Source organism: Lissotriton vulgaris, chromosome 7, assembly GCF_964263255.1.
Source record: "Lissotriton vulgaris chromosome 7, aLisVul1.2, whole genome shotgun sequence".
Taxonomy (NCBI): domain Eukaryota; kingdom Metazoa; phylum Chordata; class Amphibia; order Caudata; family Salamandridae; genus Lissotriton; species Lissotriton vulgaris.
The window spans coordinates 540,374,803-540,394,549 of record NC_141695.1 but is presented as its reverse complement, the minus strand read 5'-3'; the positions used below and the strand labels follow the sequence as shown (position 1 = coordinate 540,394,549).

The following is a 19,747-nucleotide window of genomic DNA, read 5'->3' as shown; positions in this document are numbered from 1 at the left end:
ACTTTTTTAATTTATGTGTTGGTTTTGAAAATAGCAAAATTAATAGCTTTGTCAGTTACAATGTCAGTAGTTTTAACTTTCGCAAATGTGACACCTATAGCATTTGTAATGCAATGTGTGTTGTATTTACGTGACTTAGATGTATTGATATTACAAATAGCAATGGCTTTTAATTTTGTAAATAATTAATACTTAAATAAAAGTTATTGTAATTTATAATGGCAATAGCTTAAACGTTTGTAAATAAATTTTGTGAAGATTATGTTCAGTGTATTTTATTGTGACGAAAATCCAAGAACATTGCATTTGGAGAGTGGAGGTCCTGGGCAATTGCCCACTTCGCCCATGCCTTAAAACGTCTGTTATTATGATAAATCGCTTCACTTCACTGCCGTGGTAATTCGCCTCCCAATCTAAAACCACAGATTTCTAAATGCAGTCTTCCTTCATGCAACTTAATCGTCGGACGGTAGGACCATTTTTGTTAGCAATTTTTGCGCCGTTGTATACTAAATAACCCCCACCGTCATTAGAAAGCTGACATGTAAATTAATAAGGGGGTTCTCACCGCTCGCCAACACCATGGAAATACACTTTCTTCTCCTGCCTTTGCATGAGTAGGTTTATGTGCCTCGTCCAGGAAGGAAGGAAACAACCTGCAAAACGTATGTGAATACCCACACACTGCACTTCATATGCCCACCCATGCCAACCGTAACCCTGAAATGAGCATGCAGATGACCCACAGTGATACCGCCTGGCTGCTGTACTGAGATATAGATGCGGGTACTAATGTTCGCAGTACCAGAGTCTGCCAATCAGAAGCCTGGCATCTGTGTGTTGAAAATGTTTTTGTGCACACAAGCTGTTGGTTGTGCGTAAGCCTTGCCAGTCAACCAACATACAACCAAGTGGACAGCAATTGGGGCGGGGGAACAAACCTAACTCAAACAAGTCGAAGCAACTACAGTGACTGTTTTGTTTTAAAGTTGATGGGGCTTGCTACCTAGGCACACACGTGGTAAATGTTAGAGGGCATGCTGAGGTCTTGGTGACAGATAGCAATTAGGCTTGAAGGACAACGGGTGCACAGTTAACACTGCCTGTTGAACCGGTACCCCCTCACTGCCTTCTTCCCCATTCCCCCCTGTGAGGAGCTGCAGACCGCCGTGGATTAACAGCAAAGTTTAAAACCACCAAACATCGAAATGCCGGCATTCAGAGGCTTTCACTCTCTCACAAAGGAGCCGACTAGAGAAGGCTTTAAGCAAGTCATGTCCGGAGGCTGTGTCAGGAGGACTGGAATCTCGTATGGAATGCTGGCAGAGGAGAGGTGTGAATAACGCTATACCATGCGCTAGGAAATCACTTAGCTGCTGCAGTTGGGGGTTGTAATCTGAGACCGTCACTCACAGGAAAACCGCGAAGAGGCAAACACACGAGGCAGGAGGAGGAAAGCGCAAGTCAGAAAGAGAAAGGCAGTCAGAAACAAACAAGTACAGGATTACAAAACTTACAACTCCATTATGGACAATGAAGGGTAGGGAAATGAAAAGGGAGGAAGGGTGGGTGGCCATATATTCTCAGGTGATGTGTGACTCCAGCTTTCACTAAGTCAAAGATAAGTAAGTTCAGTGATACAGCGTACAAAAAGCCCATACAAACTTAGAACTTGACAATACCTGGCGTATACAATGTAAGAAATCTGAAAGGTACATAACAAACGTGATGGAAGAATGTTATCACAATTGTAAGGTCGGAAAAGTTGGTTCACCTTGCCCGACCTGGTCCGGAGCTTGTTCGGGAATAGTGTCAATGGCAGTCAGTCTTGTGGCGCTCAGTCTGTTGGCGGCAAATGGTCAGTAGGTCTCCTTGATTAGGGCCAGGGGAGGGTGAGAATTATAAATCAAAAGGAGTAGTCTGGTCAGTGACAGCATGTTGAGCCTAGCGCAAAAATATGCGATGGTGCAAAACAATGTAGATGTTGAATAAGAAGGTTACTGAGGTCTTCTCAGAGGATTGTCTCATAAGTGCAATTTAGAACGGCTGCACCCTGAAGCAGATACGCTGCAAATGCCTGTGTGATATGTGGCAATGAAATGAATAAAGCCTACAGTTACGTAAAATGGGGAATAAAACAAAAGGAAAAACACCACATAAGCAGGCCTGGCGTTCTGAGCAGTGTCTAAAAAATACAAGTCAACCCTCCGTGACAGATTATGAGTAATAGAAACACATCCGAACTGTTTAGGGCATGAGGCTAAATTGCCACAACCCCACCTGGCTGGTGGTATCGCCAAATGTGTATGGAAACACGACAAGGCAGCCAGGATCCCATGAAGAACGACTTAATCCTTGATGCAGAGTTTTTGGGAGCTGACATAATGAAAATCAGTATCAAAACCCGGGCTAACCAATGGCCTCCGCAGGGCGAGTGGAGCGAGTTGATGTAAAAAGTGAAGTAATCGCTAAGGCGCAGCTAATAGAGAATGCTCATTCTGGCCTAGTGGGTGAGAAAGTACTAGGCGAACTGGGAACATAGGCTGAATCCGGAGAACAGCATCCATCCGGGGGAAAAGTGGTGGCATCAGAGTACTTCAGTGCCAAAGGCTTACCTGTAAATGTCAATAACGGCGTTCCAGCTCACAGAACAGCATGGACGGTGTGAGCCAGGCAGCCCGTTTATAAGGAATATGTGTAGCGTGCGAAACCCAGCATTCAACCGTGCGTGAAGAAAGTCTTAGTTGGCATTAAGCCAACATGATGTTCTCCGGTTCTACTCCCAGTCCTGATTGTCAATGACGTCAGGACAGCTCAATCATCTTAAGGGCCCTCCCAAGCACGGTTGCTGGGCAACACCTACGCAGATCCCCTCTCCAAGAGACAACAGACTACAAAGGAAGCAAGTGTAAAAAATTAAGACAGTGCCTGCCTTGCGGGCATTCGTAGGGCGGGGGAGGAAGAGGGGGAACGGAGCGTATTTAAAATGTATAGCGTGACGCTCTAGTTAAAAGTAAATCAAGTAGTCCTGAAATTAAACTAAACAAGAGCGGCCGGGAAACCAAGTACGTCCGGCCACCGGTCAGCCATGAATAATTAGGGGAGGAGAAGCCGCAGAGCACACGCTGGGAGAAGCCCTTTGATGTGGTGGCGGCCGTGAAAAAATGCAATTAGGAGGGAGGGAGGGAGGCTGACGCGCGTGCTTGTTTGATCACGTGATTCACGTGAACTCTAAGAAAACCGCACGAAAAAACCTGTGGTTTCACGAGTATTTTGAGCACTTGAATTCTCGCCATTTCCTATTCCTTCGGAATGGAAAAGGCGAGACCTAAAAAAAACTAGTATGGTGAAGATATTCCATGAAAAGCTTTTTCACGGTCTGATAGCAGGGACAGTTGGATTGTTCGGTTTACTAGGTATGTTCAGGAAGTAAATGTTAGAACTGGTTGATTACGAAAAGACTAGCTTAAATCTGTAGGTTTGATCATTTTTCAGTGGTGCATAGATGGTTGATGCAGACTTGTGTTAGCATGCGAGTTGGGTACGTTGGAGGGGATGAGTCTCAACAGATTCCCTTAAGCTCTGTCAGTACATGGGCCATTGCGGCTTGCCAGCGTTTTTTGAACGCACATGGTTAGATCTGAAGTCTAAAACACTGGTGAGGATATTCAATATTAAATGGTTATTTATCCAAGCTATATCCAAGCTTGCATGAAGCCTGCTTGACATGCAGGGCTCAAAAACAGAATCTTAAGCACCCTTGGTCAATGACGGCAGTCTACTTCCATGGTGGAATACTTGTATTCCAGAGCAGCCCATAGTTGTTGGCTAACTGGTGTTAGATGGCAAGGCTATTTAAATTGTGACATGTGCGTGGTTTGGATCTTTCATAGATTGATATTCTTTTAATTATTCCCAGTTGACAGGGTGGGAATCTTTGATAAAAAGAGTTCATTAGCATAGTCTTAATTTCAGTTTCTCCTTCAATGTTCTAATCTAAGGCATATTGTTCACTAAAATGGCCAGCCTGTTTAAACTTTGTAGTATCATTTCACATCACCAACTCATAATCTCAAAATTGATACCTCTCCAATCACATTTGCTCAGAGTTGATCAAAGAAAATGTGTAATTTAAATGAACTCTCTTGTATTCTATTTGTGTAGAGTGTGTGTAGTTCATGTCTCCCAGTGCATTGCCTATAAGAGATTTAGGCAGTTCAGGGTGAGCCACATTCCACACAAACTGAATTAAAGATTATTTGTAACATCCGAAATTTTAAACAAAAGAAATACATCATCTATATAAATTCTGATCAAAGCAGTATAAAATGAGTGAATGTAAAGCAGAAACCTTCCTCAGTCTGCATAAGGATAAGGAAAGGGTCAGTAGGATTTTTGCCCGGCTACGCATTTAAAATTCCAGTACTGATGAATATTACCAATGGGAATCTAAGAATACATTGATTCAATCTGTTGACTATGGCACGCCTGGAAGGGAGACATTTCAATAGGTCCATCAGCCATAAAGTCTGATAAATTCAGTGAATAAGAAGCCAAAACTGTGTATATAGCCGATAATATGAACTAGCTGAGAAAACTAGGAGATTGTTGGATGGTTAATTTAGAGATTACACCATTCTGTATTTACTCCTCTTTGAAGTTCGGTTAGTTAGGTGTGACTGATAATTGTGCTTGGGTTAGGTTTTAAAAACAAAAAGATTATTGTAAAGTATATTTTTCAGCTGGTCAGTATGTAAAATAATCTGAAATACACTATTTTAGATGGACAGTTTGTAAAATAATTGCATGTGACCAAAATTGTAGTATTGGTTGACTTGCTTGAACTTAAAAAAAATATTGAATTTTTTTTTTAGATCCAAGCAATTCAATCTAATTTATACGTTCTCTTTGATCAACTCGGAGCAAATGCGATTGGGAAGGTATCAGTTTTGAGATTGTGAGTATAACCCAGGTTTTGTAGCCAGTGCTTCTGCCCGTTTTACTGCTAATATGATTAAGCCCATGCTAGTCACTGTCTCTATACCTATCAAATATAATGTTTATACAGTTAGTTAGGAGATTGTGTGCATGTCTGACTTGTGGATGCCGTAAAGACAGGAGAAGCTTCTTCTTATCATGAAGCCCCATGCTCCCATGAGGAGTTTTTAGGAAAGTCTTTAATTATATGAAGAAAAATTATGACTTAACATCAAAAGGCGGAGAGCCCATTTGACTAAATATCAGTCAGTGGCATAAAAAGTTGTTTGATGATCCACTTTCTTCCGTACCACATACCAGAAGCATGTAATATTTAAAATAACTTCTCTTTTAGACTTTCAAATGCTCTTACATTGAAGCAAAGGATATTGGTCAGGTTATTACATTAGAGGGCCACTGCTGGCCATGATTCTACTCCGTGTTCAGCTCTTGCATTTTGGGTTCTGGGCAAGTTTCTGAAGTCGAAAGGCCACCACCGGTATTAACTGAGGCAAAGTCTGCACCTTCAAACAATCTACAATGCCATTTCCTCACGAGGAGGCTCAAAAATCCTAGTGGACTCTGCTTGCCTTTTCGTATAATTTCTGGTCAATTGAGATCTTTTTGCCTTTATTGTTAATCACATCCATGTTAATGACAAAGTCCTTATCAATGATGCCATCATTGGCCACTGTTCTATCAGCTCGGTAATTGGCACTCAAGTTTCTCTGCATCAGGAATCTTTAAAAAAGCACATCTGTGTCCATGTGCTATGCGGGTTATAAAGTAATTTTGGGACTGGTACTCTGGGAAATTGGGGCCAGGAGCCTTATACTCCCCTGACCTGACACTATGGTATGTGTCCCTACATTGTCCCCCATTTCCATCCAGGTGAAGAAAAGCATACTACGTCATTGGAATGTACGGAATGCAGATCAGCTCTCTAGAATGCCCAATTTTCGCATTTTGTAAAAACAAAAGCATTAGGATCATTTGGTGCGCGCAAGTCTACCTTCCGTCAAAATAAACTGTAATCTCAATGATCTATGGAGTCTCACTCCCCTTTCTGGCCACCATAAATGTGAAAACTACAGTGTATGTGAGTTTCCTGTCGATACCAAAGAATTTGTGCATGAAAATGTGAAAGTGACATTGCCCCATTTCACAAATTACAATGCTACAAATGTATTAACGCTATTACTTGTCCATGCAATCTGATTTTTATTGGCCGAACTACGCAGAACGTCCGAATGAGAACACGCCAACACAGGAGCCACCTTCACTTCAAGGTTGCTAATGCCCCTTTGGTGGAACACTTTCGAACTTTTAACCACAGCAAAAATGACGTTCAATGGCACGTTATTACAGTCGTTAAAGTGCCTGAACGTAGTGGTGACAATGCATCATTACTTAACAAGGAAGAAATAAAATGGTCCACCCTCTTTTCAATCATGTACGCAAAAAAAAGTGGATAGAGGACCTAGTTAGGGTGAAGTTTGACCCCCAAGTGAAATTGAAATGGAAGGTCAGGTATTTATGACAAGAAAGAACAAATGCTTTCTTGAGTCCCCTCACTCACCGGGGTTTCCCACCGGTGACATGCTTCATCATTGGTCCTTTCAATCCGCTGCGGATTGAGGCGTGCTTCGACTTGCGAAATTACGTAGGAGCACTAATAGGCGACTATGTGTGGTGCAGTATTTGGTGAAGAGGATAGAAAAGCTGAAAATACCTGGCTAATGGGCGAAACACTTTATTCTAGCTCTTAGTATATTAAAAACAGGGGTACTAGACAATGATGTAACCATAATGAGTTAAAAGTCTCTAGTGTTGGTCAACCTGTTTCGGGCCACCCCACGGCTCTTCCTCAGGACCACACAGGGGCCAGCCCTGTGCGTTACACTCCTAAGTGACCTGAAAGTGAGGTAAATAAATAGTTAAGTTAGAAGTGATGTGTACACACCTACTGTGTGTGCACTATAATACATACAATTTTAATTCAATTGATCGTAGTATTTCAAATGAGGTTAAGATTAGCCCTATGGTCTGGAGGGGCTTGTATTAATACTTTGAGTGGAGCTCGCCTCGGCCGTAATTCACCTACTCGTACCCCTGGAGACCGCATATGTTATGTGTGCACATCACTTCTCACTTAACTAATATATAACCGGTTAGAGTGCTTGGAGATCGTTTACTTATGCCATACTATAAATGCACTGAATCCTATCTAGGATCCCTGAATCGCTGAATTATGCAATCGGGATGTAATCCAAAATGGTGACGTAAAAGAAAGTTTAAAATAACCCTAGCAAAACACGCAAGTTTTAAAAAACTTGAGAAAAGACGACAATGAGTCTACTTTTCAGATGTGCAGAGGTAATGCATTCCAAAGTTTATATCCTATTAATGAGAGCCTCCTATCGTCCTGAGACTTTTATTTACTATGTAGAACAATCAAGAGAGAAAAATCAACTGATCACAAAGGTTTGACAGGTATGTATTTACCAATTTTTTGAGTAAGACAATTGGAGTTGTGGGTCTGTTACCTGATTAAATTTGTTGACCAAACTCCGGATTTTAAAATCAGTTCTAGCTTTCACTGTAAGCCGATGGAAGAATCTCTGCATTCAAGACACTGTTTCTATTTTGTGGAGTCAACTAATGTAACACACCACCACATTTTGTAAACCCTAAATGTGTAATTTGTTTGGCCACCATTCAGGGCACTTACATAGTCCAGCTTTGAGTTGATTGAAGCTCCTACTATGAGTTTATGGCAGCCTACAGGAAGAAAGCAAAGTAACTCTCAAAGCTAGCATAGCTTAAACCAGCACTATTTGGTTAGTTTACTAATTGAGGAGAGAAGTTCATGCTAGCACCCTAAATAACTCCTAAATTCTTTTTCAGTCTTGCAATTTCATTGTGACTTCTAAATTAGCAGAGATGGCAGAAAAAGCACCAGGAAAACACACACATGTTTTGTACCCATCAATATTACATCTGCCATGCCATAGAATCCATGAGCTTTGAAACACTATAACTTAGATAATTTTACATAGGCTTGAGTTAGTCTCATATATATCTGATGGCAAACCTCTGAATGAAATGCCGCTTGAGAATAATTTATCATATGTTGATTATACTCAGCTGAGAGAGAGAATAGCATCTGAACATTCAGTTAGTGCTCCCTTCATCGCAAAGACTCCAAGGCATGAGTGGTCCTAGACAAAGAAGGTTTATGGTGGTTTTTTTTTTTGCTTTGCTATGCTGCTGTAAAGCACAGTGTGAATGGGTCATGTATTCAGACTTATGGCACTAATACTGCTAACTCTAACGACGGTAAGCACCAATGATAAAATAATACATTTAATAAACCATAGGAGATGGAACATTTTAAGGATAAAGCAAATGAAGAAAGCTGAGCAGGAAACTAAGTGTCTTGAATTTCCAGACATTGTTTCCAAGGGAGGATTGTTTGATTGTTTCTCCTGCAAGGCCCAATATAGCGGCTTCATGTGGCAACCAAAGCACATGCTTTTGCAGCATGAATCTTTCTGGATTCACTATGCTGTGCATTATTCCGCGGTCTTGTCCGGAATCGTAGTCTTTTATTTTTGTAGCCCAGGTGGGTGTCGACGTCCCACCTTTTGGTGTATTTCCGGTGATGTCGGCACGCTTCCTGCGGAAGCACCAACTCTTGGGTGCCATCTTAAGATTCTTTTTCCGCGGTTGGGTCTGGATAGTTCCCGAGACGGCTCCAGACATTTTTGGAGAAAGAAGAAGAAAACACGCAGTTTTTGGACGAAAAACATTGGAGAAGACTTCAGGAGACTACTTCATCGACAAGATCGACGAAGAAGGGAAGGAAGTTCAAGAACTTCGAATTCCCATCGAGGAATGCGAGTGCAGGGGGCCCCCTGAACGCATGAGATGTACAAGACTCCTTTCAAGTTCTGCGCAAATTGCCACCACAAGTACGCGCAGAAGGACCAGCACCCGGTTTGCAACCTCTGCCTACTGGTAGACCACGAGAGCAGCGACTGCAACGCCTGCTCCGCCTTTACGCCGAAAACTCTTCGAGTTCGAGCGAGACGGAGAGTAGCCAACGCCATGATGCAGGGCAAGGGCCAGCCTCCATCCCTTTGAGACCTGGCGCTATCTTCAGACGAAGAAGACCACAACGCCGCAGAAGACGACGGCTATACGGTCGTAGAGACCGATATTACGAAGACTCCAAAGAAGGTAGGAGACTCTACGGCCCCGAGAGACCCTGAGTCTCAAAGATCGAGGGAAATTCCTCGGAAGCGCCGGCGCCGAAAGCTGCCGCGCCCGCACCTAAACCCAGGCCCAGCGGATCCTCTGAGAAGCAGTCCCCGGCGCAGAGAGCTGAAGAACAGCAAAAGCCGTCGGAAAACGTCTCCGAAAAGGAACGTCCGACGCCGAGGGAGAAGGACCCGAAAAAGACTCCAGCGCCGACGCCGAAAATAAGCTCGGCGTTGAAACCTTCGAAGCCAAAAATAGGTTTGGCTCCGAATTTACCGCCAAAGAGACCGGCCGAACCATTGGACGCAGATTTGGCTGCCGAAATGGAGAAGAAGAAGAGGCATCTCGAAGCCGAGATGGAAAACATCCTGCAACGAAAGAAGGATTTCGACGCCAGGATGAAAGACTACATAATCCCGACGAAGCCCAAGCCACAGGTGCACGAGGTGGTCGAGGAGGAAGAGGATGAAGTCGAGGAACAGTCGGAGAATGTCGAAGCATTCGACAAACCGGACGAAGACGAGGCCGCCTTCGACTACTATGAGGAGGACGACGACCGCAGGATGCTCCTGGGTTCGGCGACCTCAAACTCAGGAGCTAGACTGGCAAGAAGTCCTTTGAGGCCTTCGCCGCCAGATGACATTGGGGTGTACAACACAGTCATCAGGAATGCGGCGGCTGTCTTCAAGGTGAAATTCGACGAAGAGCAGCAGAAGGCTGCCTTCCTTCTCAAGACATTGCTCCCCACACAGACCAGGAGCCAGTACCTGCCAATGCTGGTAAGTGTCATGGCACAAGGGAAAGAAGCCGGCTACATGCAAGGCAGTCACCCCAAGGACTGAAAACTAGTATAAACATTCATCCAAGGACCCACCCTATATCCAGGGCACGGTCTCAGCTGACTCAATCATTGCTGCTACAGCAAGGAAAAGGGCTAATGTGCCTACTACATCAGGGCCACCTCCAGACAAGGAGAGCAAGAGGATGGAGTTGGTAGGGAGAAGAATTGAAAGGAATGCCGCGATGCACTGGGGAATGGCCAATTCCAACGCACTACTAAATAGGCATCAGTACCAGATCCTGGAGGAACTGGGCCAGTTGATAAAGAATGTGCCTCAGGAATTCAGGGACAGAGCTGAAAACCTAGTAAAAGAGGGGAAGAATGTGGCAAACTCTTGCATCAAGACAGCTCTGGACGGAGCTGACACCTCCAGTAGGCTCATGATGATGGGCATCACAGAAAGAAGACAAGCCTGGCTCAGGGTGTCAAGCTTCAAGCCAGAAGTACAACACAGCATCCTGAACACCCTGTTCAACGGACAGACCTTGTTCGGGGCCCCAGTAGACGAAAAGCTCAGCCAACTAAAGAAAGACAATGAGACAGCAAGGTCCATGGGGGCATTGCAGTTCAGAGGGTCGAAAAGGGGCACCCCATCACGAAGGCCCAACGGCAGGGGTGGTAACCAGCCAGGAACATCGCACCAGGCGTTCCAACAATCCCACCAGGCGGAGAGCCAAACACAGCAAGGACAACAGAAGCAGTCCTGGCAATAACAGCAGAGGGGCCAGTCCTTTCGCGGGAGAGGCAATGGATGTGGCCAGAATAGGAGGGGAGGACAGCAACCCCCCCGCCAAGTGACTTGGTCAGGCAACGTGTGCCCACCCAAATAAGAACTCCCAGAGGCACAAGGACAACACGCAGGGGTCAAGAGCACTAAACACCTGCGTACATGTGAGACCAGTGGGAGGAAGACTAAAGCATTACTTCCAGGAGTGGAAGGCAATAACTTCAGACAAATGGGTTCTAAACATCATGCAGTTCGGATACTGCATAGAACTGGAAAAGACACCAACCAGCAGAAAGCCAAAAAGAAGGCAACTAGCAAGGAAACAGCTGCAGTTACTTCAAGAGGAAGCAAGAGAGCTCTTGCAAAAACAAGCCATAGAACCAGTACCTTACAGAGAAAGGAACAGGGGGTGTATTCAACTTACTTCCTAGTGCCAAAGGTAGACGAAAAACAGTGAGACCCATCCTGGACAAATTCATAAGAACGCAAAAATTCAAAATGACCTCCCTACAAGAGGTGCTTCCTCAATAGCAAAGAGGAGACTTCATGGTCACCATAGACCTAAAGGATGCCTACCTACACATACCAATGAACAGAAGTTACAAACATCTGCTCAGGTTCGCCATAGGGGAACACCACTATCCTTTCACAACCCTAGCGTTCGGTCTAAAGTCGGCGCCAAGGGTCTTCACAAAGTGCCTAGCAACAGTCGCAGCACACCTAAGCAGTGAGGGAATGCACGTATAACCTTACCTGGACGACTGGCTAATAAAAGCAAGGTCATACCAGATATGCAAGGAGCATGCAGAGAGAGTGACAAGAACACTGATGGACCTGGGATTCTCCATACACTGGGGGAAATCCTCAATGGAACCAGAACAAATAAAAATCTTCCTGGGAGCTCAGATTGACACCGTACAGAGCAAGGTGTTCCCAAGCGAGAAGAGGTCAGTTGCACTGGTGAAGGAGACGAAGCTCTACCAGAGGGGGCAAGCTCGGACAGTGAGAACAGCGAGCAAGATCATGGGCATGATGTCATCATGCATACACCTAGTGCCAAATGTGCGGCTGCACATGAGACCTTTACAGGAGTGGTTACAAGAGCAATGGTCACAAGTAACAGGTCGTTGGGAGGATCTAGTGGTTGTAATGCACGCAGTGCAGAAAGAAATGGCATGGTGGAACATGGAGAACTTGACAAGGGGAAAGCCTCTAACGCCGCCAACGGTGGCCATCCCCACAGATGCATCCCAGAAGGGATGGGGAGCTCACATGAAGAAACTCAGTGAGGGGTCTTTGGACACCAGCAGATGCGGTCAAACACATCAATTACCTGGAGTTGAAAACAGTTTTCCTCGCTATAAAAGCCTTCCAGACAAAACTGTACAACCAGAGAGTGTTGATCCAGACGGACAACACGACAGCGATGTTCTACATCAACAAGCAGGGTGGAACACAATCTGCCACGCTTTCGAAGCTGGCGCGGGAGATATGGGCATGGTACATCCCTTTTAACATAGACCTGCTAGCCATCCATCTGCCAGGGAAGGACAACGTAGAAGCGAAGCAGACAGACCTTGGCAACCCACGAATGGGAGCTCAATGCACAGGAGACGAGAAGGCTGTTCGACAGGTGGTGGACACCGTCGGTGGACCTATTTGCAACACGCCAAAATGCAAAATGCCGAAACTTTGCATCCAGGCTGACCGGGGGAATGCCCTATGGATAGACTGGTCGAGGACATTTGCCTACGTTTTTCCCCCGATACCGCTGATGTACAAAGTCCTCAGCAAGTGCAGAGCGAGCAACATGACACTGATACTGGTCGCACCACAGTGGGCCAGGCAGACATGGTATTCACAGATTATGGAGATGGCACAGAGCGCACCCCACAGATTCGGAATGAGAAAAGACCTGCTCTCCATGCAAAACGTATTTACAACAAGGGGTGGTGAGGGACAGAGTCTCTGAATTAAGCAGAAAGCTCTAACCCAGTCAAGAGATCAGGGCTAGATCCAACACCGTTTTTTAGCTCACTGCACCATCCCAGTTTCAGAACCTGGCTGTATGCAAATTAGTCTGTTCCTGTCCCAGTGCATGATGGGAACAGGGCAAACCAAACTACAAAAGCCAATTCTTACACTGGGAAGGAAACAAGCTCCCGGGGTGGTTTCTGGCATTACAGCCGTCTTCGGCCCGGTTTGCTTGAATCCTGATGGTGCAATGAGCAAGGGTCTCACATCTGAGAATACCCTTCCACGCTTAGGGTGGACAAAAATATTTACAACAAGGGGTGGTGAGGGACAGAGTCTCTGAATTAAGCAGAAAGCTCTAACCCAGTCAAGAGATCAGGGCTAGATCCAACACCGTTTTTTAGCTCACTGCACCATCCCAGTTTCAGAACCTGGCTGTATGCAAATTAGTCTGTTCCTGTCCCAGTGCATGATGGGAACAGGGCAAACCAAACTACAAAAGCCAATTCTTACACTGGGAAGGAAACAAGCTCCCGGGCCGGTTTCTGGCATTACAGCCGTCTTCGGCCCGGTTTGCTTGAATCCTGATGGTGCAATGAGCAAGGGTCTCGCATCTGAGAATACCCTTCCACGCTTAGGGTGGACAAAAATAATTACAACAAGGGGTGGTGAGGGACAGAGTCTCTGAATTAAGCAGAAAGCTCTAACCCAGTCAAGAGATCAGGGCTAGATCCAACACCGTTTTTTAGCTCACTGCACCATCCCAGTTTCAGAACCTGGCTGTATGCAAATTAGTCTGTTCCTGTCCCAGTGCATGATGGGAACAGGGCAAACCAAACTACAAAAGCCAATTCTTACACTGGGAAGGAAACAAGCTCCCGGGCCGGTTTCTGGCATTACAGCCGTCTTCGGCCCGGTTTGCTTGAATCCTGATGGTGCAATGAGCAAGGGTCTCACATCTGAGAATACCCTTCCACGCTTAGGGTGGACAAAAATATTTACAACAAGGGGTGGTGAGGGACAGAGTCTCTGAATTAAGCAGAAAGCTCTAACCCAGTCAAGAGATCAGGGCTAGATCCAACACCGTTTTTTAGCTCACTGCACCATCCCAGTTTCAGAACCTGGCTGTATGCAAATTAGTCTGTTCCTGTCCCAGTGCATGATGGGAACAGGGCAAACCAAACTACAAAAGCCAATTCTTACACTGGGAAGGAAACAGGGACAGACTGATTTGCATATAGCCAGGTTCTGAGCTGGGATGGGGCAGTGAGATAAATAACGGTGATGGATCAAGCCCTGATCTTTGGACTGGGTAAGAGTGGTCTGCTCAATTCAGACACTCTGTTCATCACCACCCCCTTTTGTAAATCGATTTTGGCCACTATAGGTGTGGCAGGGTATACTCAGACATGAGTCCCTTTCTCACTGCTCCATCAGGATTCAAGCAAGCCGGGCCGAAGAGGCTGAAATGCCAGAAACCGGTCCCCGGTAGCTTGTCTCCTTTCTGGTAAAGAATTGGCTTGGTAGTTTAGTCTGCCCTGTTCCCATGATGCACTGGGCCAGGGACAGACTGATTTGCATATAGCCAGGTTCTGAGCTGGGATGGGGCAGTGAGATAAATAACGGTGATGGATCAAGCCCTGATCTTTGGACTGGGTAAGAGTGGTCTGCTCAATTCAGACACTCTGTTCATCACCACCCCCTTTTGTATCTCCATGCAAAACGGGCAGGTGCTACACCCAGAGCCAGAGAGCCTGTGCCTGGTAGCATGGCTCCTGAGGACATAGAATTTGCGCATCTGAAACTACCAGAGAGCACCCTGAGGGAACTTCGGGAGGCACGAAGGCCCAGCACACGAAAGTGCTATGTATCGAAATAGAAGAGATTCACTCTATGGTGCAGGAGAGAGAAGCTGCACAATAAGATGCAAAGGGACTCGACGGTGCGAAGATACCTCACGCACCTACTAGACAAGAAACTAAGCTCATCCTCCTTGAGAGTTCACTTGGCCGCAATAGTCGCTTACACAAGAGGGGAAACGTGTAAGAGTTTCTTCACCTCACAAGTGGTTAAAAGATTCCTGGAAGGAGCTAAGAGGATTGCGCCTCCAAAGAGGGTGCCACCACCTGCATGGAACCTTAACCTGATCCTAACAGAACTGATTAAACGTCCTTTCAAACCAATTCACAAAGCATCCCTAGAGAGGCTAACAATGAAAACAGCTTTCCTGGTAGCAATCACCTCGCTGCGCAGGGTAAGCGAATTACAGGCTTTAACGATACAGGAACCCTACATCCAAATTCACAATGATAGGGTGGTAATGAGAACGGACCCACACTTCATGCCGAAGGTGGTGTCAGGGTTCCACATGAATCAAACCATACAAATACAAAGTTTCTTCCAGAAACCGACAACAAGCGCTGAACGAGCTCTTCACACCCTAGATGCCAGAAGGGCAATCATGCACTACATTGAAAGGACAAAGGAACACAGGAAAACAAAGCAATTCTTTGTTTCCATCGCAAAGAGTTTCATGGGAAAACCAGTAACTGAAGGAACAATTGCGAGATGGATCGCACAGACAATACAATTCTGCCACAAACAGGCAGGGGAAGAACTAGCTGGAGGGACACGGGCCCACTCTACCAGGAAAAAGGGAGCTACAATAGCTTTCCTAGCCAACACACCCATTCAGGACATATGCCTGGAAGCAACATGGGCTTCAGTGCACACGTTCACAAAGCACTACTGTGTGGATATACAGATGAACAAGGAAGCACAAGTCGGACAAATGGTGCTTCAACACATATTCAATTACCAACACTCATCTTCCACCCAGCTGCCACAAACATGAGAAACCGCTACAAAGTCTATGCACAGCATAGTGAATCCAGAAAGATTCACGCTGCAAAACTAATAGTTTCTTACCTGTCGGTGTAGTTTTGCAGCTTGAAGATCTTTCTGAATTCACTAGCGAACCCACCCACCTCCGCCAGAAAGATGAGGCTGGAGAGGAAGGGGGTTGAAAACATGGACAATTATTTGAACAAACAAGCCTTGAAGGTTAAAGCGGTGAATGACTTACTAGAACATTGCCATTACTTCGGTAACAGAACAAACACGAGAAAAAAGAATCCGAAGATGGCGCCCTAGAGTGGGTGCTTCCGCAGGGAGCGTGCTGACGTCACCGGAAATACACCAAAAGGTGGGATGTCAACGCCCACCTGGGCTACAAAAAAGAAAAGAAAAGACTACGAATCCGGACCCAACCCACAAGACCGCGGAATAATGCACAGCATAGTGAATCCAGAAAGATCTTCAAGCTGCAAAACTACACCGACAGGTAAACTATTTGTTTCTGCTTGACTGCCTGCCTTCCTTTTGGGCTGTTAAAGTGTATTTTGCTAAATAATGGCCCTTGTCTTACAGTAGTCTGTGGAATTTTACAGGTGCCACCATTCCGGTAAAGAGAATAACTTTTGTTCAGTAAAGGCCGTGATTTAAAAAATAATGTTCTTGTATTGGCTACCATGATGAAATGGGAGAGAGATGGTATTCTGCCCAAATATAGAGACAAAACAGTGATTTATTGAAGTTCCTAAATGAATCTGACCCTGTGGTATTACTGTGGCTGTATACCGTACCTTTATTTTTAGGTAGCCTTTACCATTAAACAACTGTACCAACCTTGTGCAGGTTATCGTTGGTCCTGTATGCATATGAACAGTACAGCCCTTTTCAAAGAAGGCAGAACTAGTCCGGGACTGTATGTGTTTGCGGTCAGAGGGGATGTGGATTAGAATTTGAGACTGACTGTCAATTTTGGTGGTGTGCCTAGACTGATTTGCACAGTGGCATGTAGGACATCCTGCTTAATTACCAGTGGACAAAAGTAATTGTTCCATACATAATTTTTTCTTTTGCTCTTTTCCATAGTGGACTTTTCCACTTGGTCTGTATTTTTCCCATAGCCAGTATTTCTCTTTGAGTTATTTCATGTGTTATGGCTTAAAGCAAACCGTGCTGTTTTCTCTGTGGAAGCAGAGTGGGTCTAGAGTCAAAACTTTGTTATAGGTTTGAAAATTATAAGACATTTTTTATTGAGTGTAGTTGATTGTTTTTGTCCAGGAGATAAAGAACAGTCCTGATAAGTGTTAGATTTTTTTTTATTGACATTATGTCTGAAGTAACTTTTGTACTAAGCCATGTCCAATGTGTATGTGGTATTTTTGCACAGTAAATCTAGCTGACAGGCGGTGCAGGGGTCTACTGTATCAAAGGCTAATATACAGCTAACAGGCGATTTGAGGGGTAGCTGGGCATTTGGCTGATGGTTTACCTTTTGAGTAGCAGACACTTTTTTTCTTCGTCATTTTTTCTAAGCTAAGTGGGACTTTTCTTTTTTGCAATTTTTGATGTTTTCTCTTGGCGGGTTTCAGTAGTGATACCTTCAACTTAAGTATTGATGGCTAACACCCCAAGTGAAGAGGATGTCGTTTATCCTTTTGCCATTGCTGTCATCAATTTATACCAGCATTTTACAGTTGGTAACTCCTTTATGGTGCATGGAGTTTGCTTCGCATCGGGCGCAAGTCATGCTATCCCCAACTGGGTGCTCATTTGTGTGTACACCGTCAGGAAAACGAGGAATACATTTAACTTCTTAGAGCATTTTAATTAACAATGTTCTGAAATGGCACATTTATTGCTATTCACATTGTCTTTGGAAGTGTACTTTGGAAGGATCCATTGAAATTAACTTCTTAAATTGCAGGCACCTGCTCAAGGAAAAAAAGTTTCTTCAGATTCTGAATCGCGGATCTTCTGGTTGGGGCTGGTAACCTGTCCTATCTTCTGGGTGATCTTTGCATTTATTACGCTATTTTCATTGAATATCAAATGGCTGGTAAGTTGTTTTTTTTTCTTACTGAATTTTGGTTAAGTATGGGCCACGTTCAAATGGAGTAAGAATGCCCTGTATTTATGTAGGAATGGTAATATAGGGCTTAATTTCAATTTTCCAGTTGATGTTGGTTTCGGAAGATTACTGACACTACAGTTCATGTAAGGAATTTCCCATTTATACATAGTATACTTGTTGTTTTGCTTTGCAGTCCTCTTGGTGGGTATGACCAGCTTCTTTAGATGGCAGTGTTTTTGTACTTTTTGCACTTGAACTATTTTCTGTGGTTTCTTGATTTCTTTATAACAGCCTAGATGTGTCATACTTTACAAGAGTTTGAGCAATAGATCACACTGTACAGGCATGATGGCTTATTGCTACATCTCGAGAGTGCACATATGACTCCACAGCTTAAGCTTCATGGATTTGTGCTTTAGATTATCCCAACGTAACTAAATGCCTTGAGCCATAGCCTGTCGGCCACTGCATGATGGTTGTGAGATATTTTCATAGGCAAGCAGGGAGGACAGGGAGTGCATTTGCAGAGATTGTTGTGAGTAGGGAGGGGTTTGAGTATTACCCTTTAAATTCTAACGGGGGACACGTGGATGTGTGGTAAAACTAGATGTGGCGAGGGTCTTATGGGTGGATAATACTGATGTGGAGGACAAACTTAGCCACAATATTTTCTCTTTTTGCATGGTTAGAATGGCATGTGGTGTGTTTGTAGATGGTAGATGGTGTTGTTTAGTTTGGTGCATGATACTTTCATAACTGAAGCCAATTTAACGCTCACATAATTCCTGTGGAATGTTGTATCGCAGCCTGCTGCTTTGTGGGGCTGTTTCCTTATATGTTAACTTTCTAGACTTATTACAATGGAGGACTATCACCTTGCTCCTGGAACCAAGAAATCCTAACCAGATTGGACTTGTGAACACTGGAAAATCACAGTGATTTGCCAGAGTCCAATCTGGTTAGGATTCCTTGGGTTCATGAGCAAGGAGATGGTGTTCCTTATTAAATGCCTTCTAGGCAGAGTTTGATTTTGGAGATTATGGCCTTTGAGTTGTTTCTGAAGTAGAGCGGTCAGCTATGTTGATGCTTGGTAACTAGATTCATGCAGTGGTTTTATGTGGAAAGAGGGATCACTGTTGAGTGTGAATCAACCATCTCTACACGTACACCTTGGCACCGCCTTAGAAGAACAAGGTGAATTACTTTTGTTAAATGCCATTATTGCCCACCCATAGAGATATTGAGGAGCACTCTGTACGTGGTGTCAGATTGGTGATGGGTATGTAATGCCACAAGAGCCAGGTTCCCAGCATGTGGCGCATGTAGTACCTTGTCGACGGCTTTCAACGTTGTGGTTTCTGTGATGCAACGTTGCTAAAGAGAAGATAGTATTGGAATAATGCCAAACGAGATGAAGTGAAGTATCTACTCTTTTGAAACTTTGAGTCTTTGGCAGTTAGCATGCCCCATCTTACCACATCTCCTGAAATTGGCACATGACTGACCAACAGCCTTCCACGTGCCATGGTCTGTCAGAAGTTCTGATGCATTTGTTGTCCAGAGCACCATGACATTCATGACTTCATCAATAGTTTAAGATGATCATACAATCTGGCTTATGACTAGCATATTCCTGCATCCCTTCCAGTTGGATTAATACACATTTAATTACACAAGTGCAGCCTTCACAGAAACATTACCTGTTCATTTACTTGTAATCTTGTTTGAAAAAAATTGCAGGTTCATTTTACGCAATGGTGCACACGTTTATATTGGCATGGCGCATGCATAGGAAAATTCATGCTTTCAGCACTGACCACTCCATACCTCAAACATGATGATTCTTCTAATGGACCATTCAGTAGGCTAAGTGCTCAGGCCCTTCTCCCCAGTCACTGACACAAACTGAGTGCAGCCATGGTGACCTCTTTGAGTCAGACTTGTGCTTGACACTGAAAATATATTTGCAGACACCAAAAGAGCAAAGGAAATCCTGATAATAAACAAGAACGCCTATTAGTAGTGTTGAAACAATTTCTTATGT

General features: G+C 44.5%; 1 protein-coding gene across 1 annotated transcript in view; it reads left to right on the top strand.

The window, feature by feature from the left end:
- Positions 1-19,747, top strand: part of TVP23C (trans-golgi network vesicle protein 23 homolog C) — a 110,281-nt gene that overhangs the window by 73,167 nt on the left and 17,367 nt on the right. Inside the window, exon 5 of the mRNA XM_086930614.1 lies at positions 17,557-17,688. Coding sequence (XP_086786740.1) covers positions 17,557-17,688 — 132 coding nt within the window. The remainder of the gene's footprint in view (positions 1-17,556; positions 17,689-19,747) is intronic.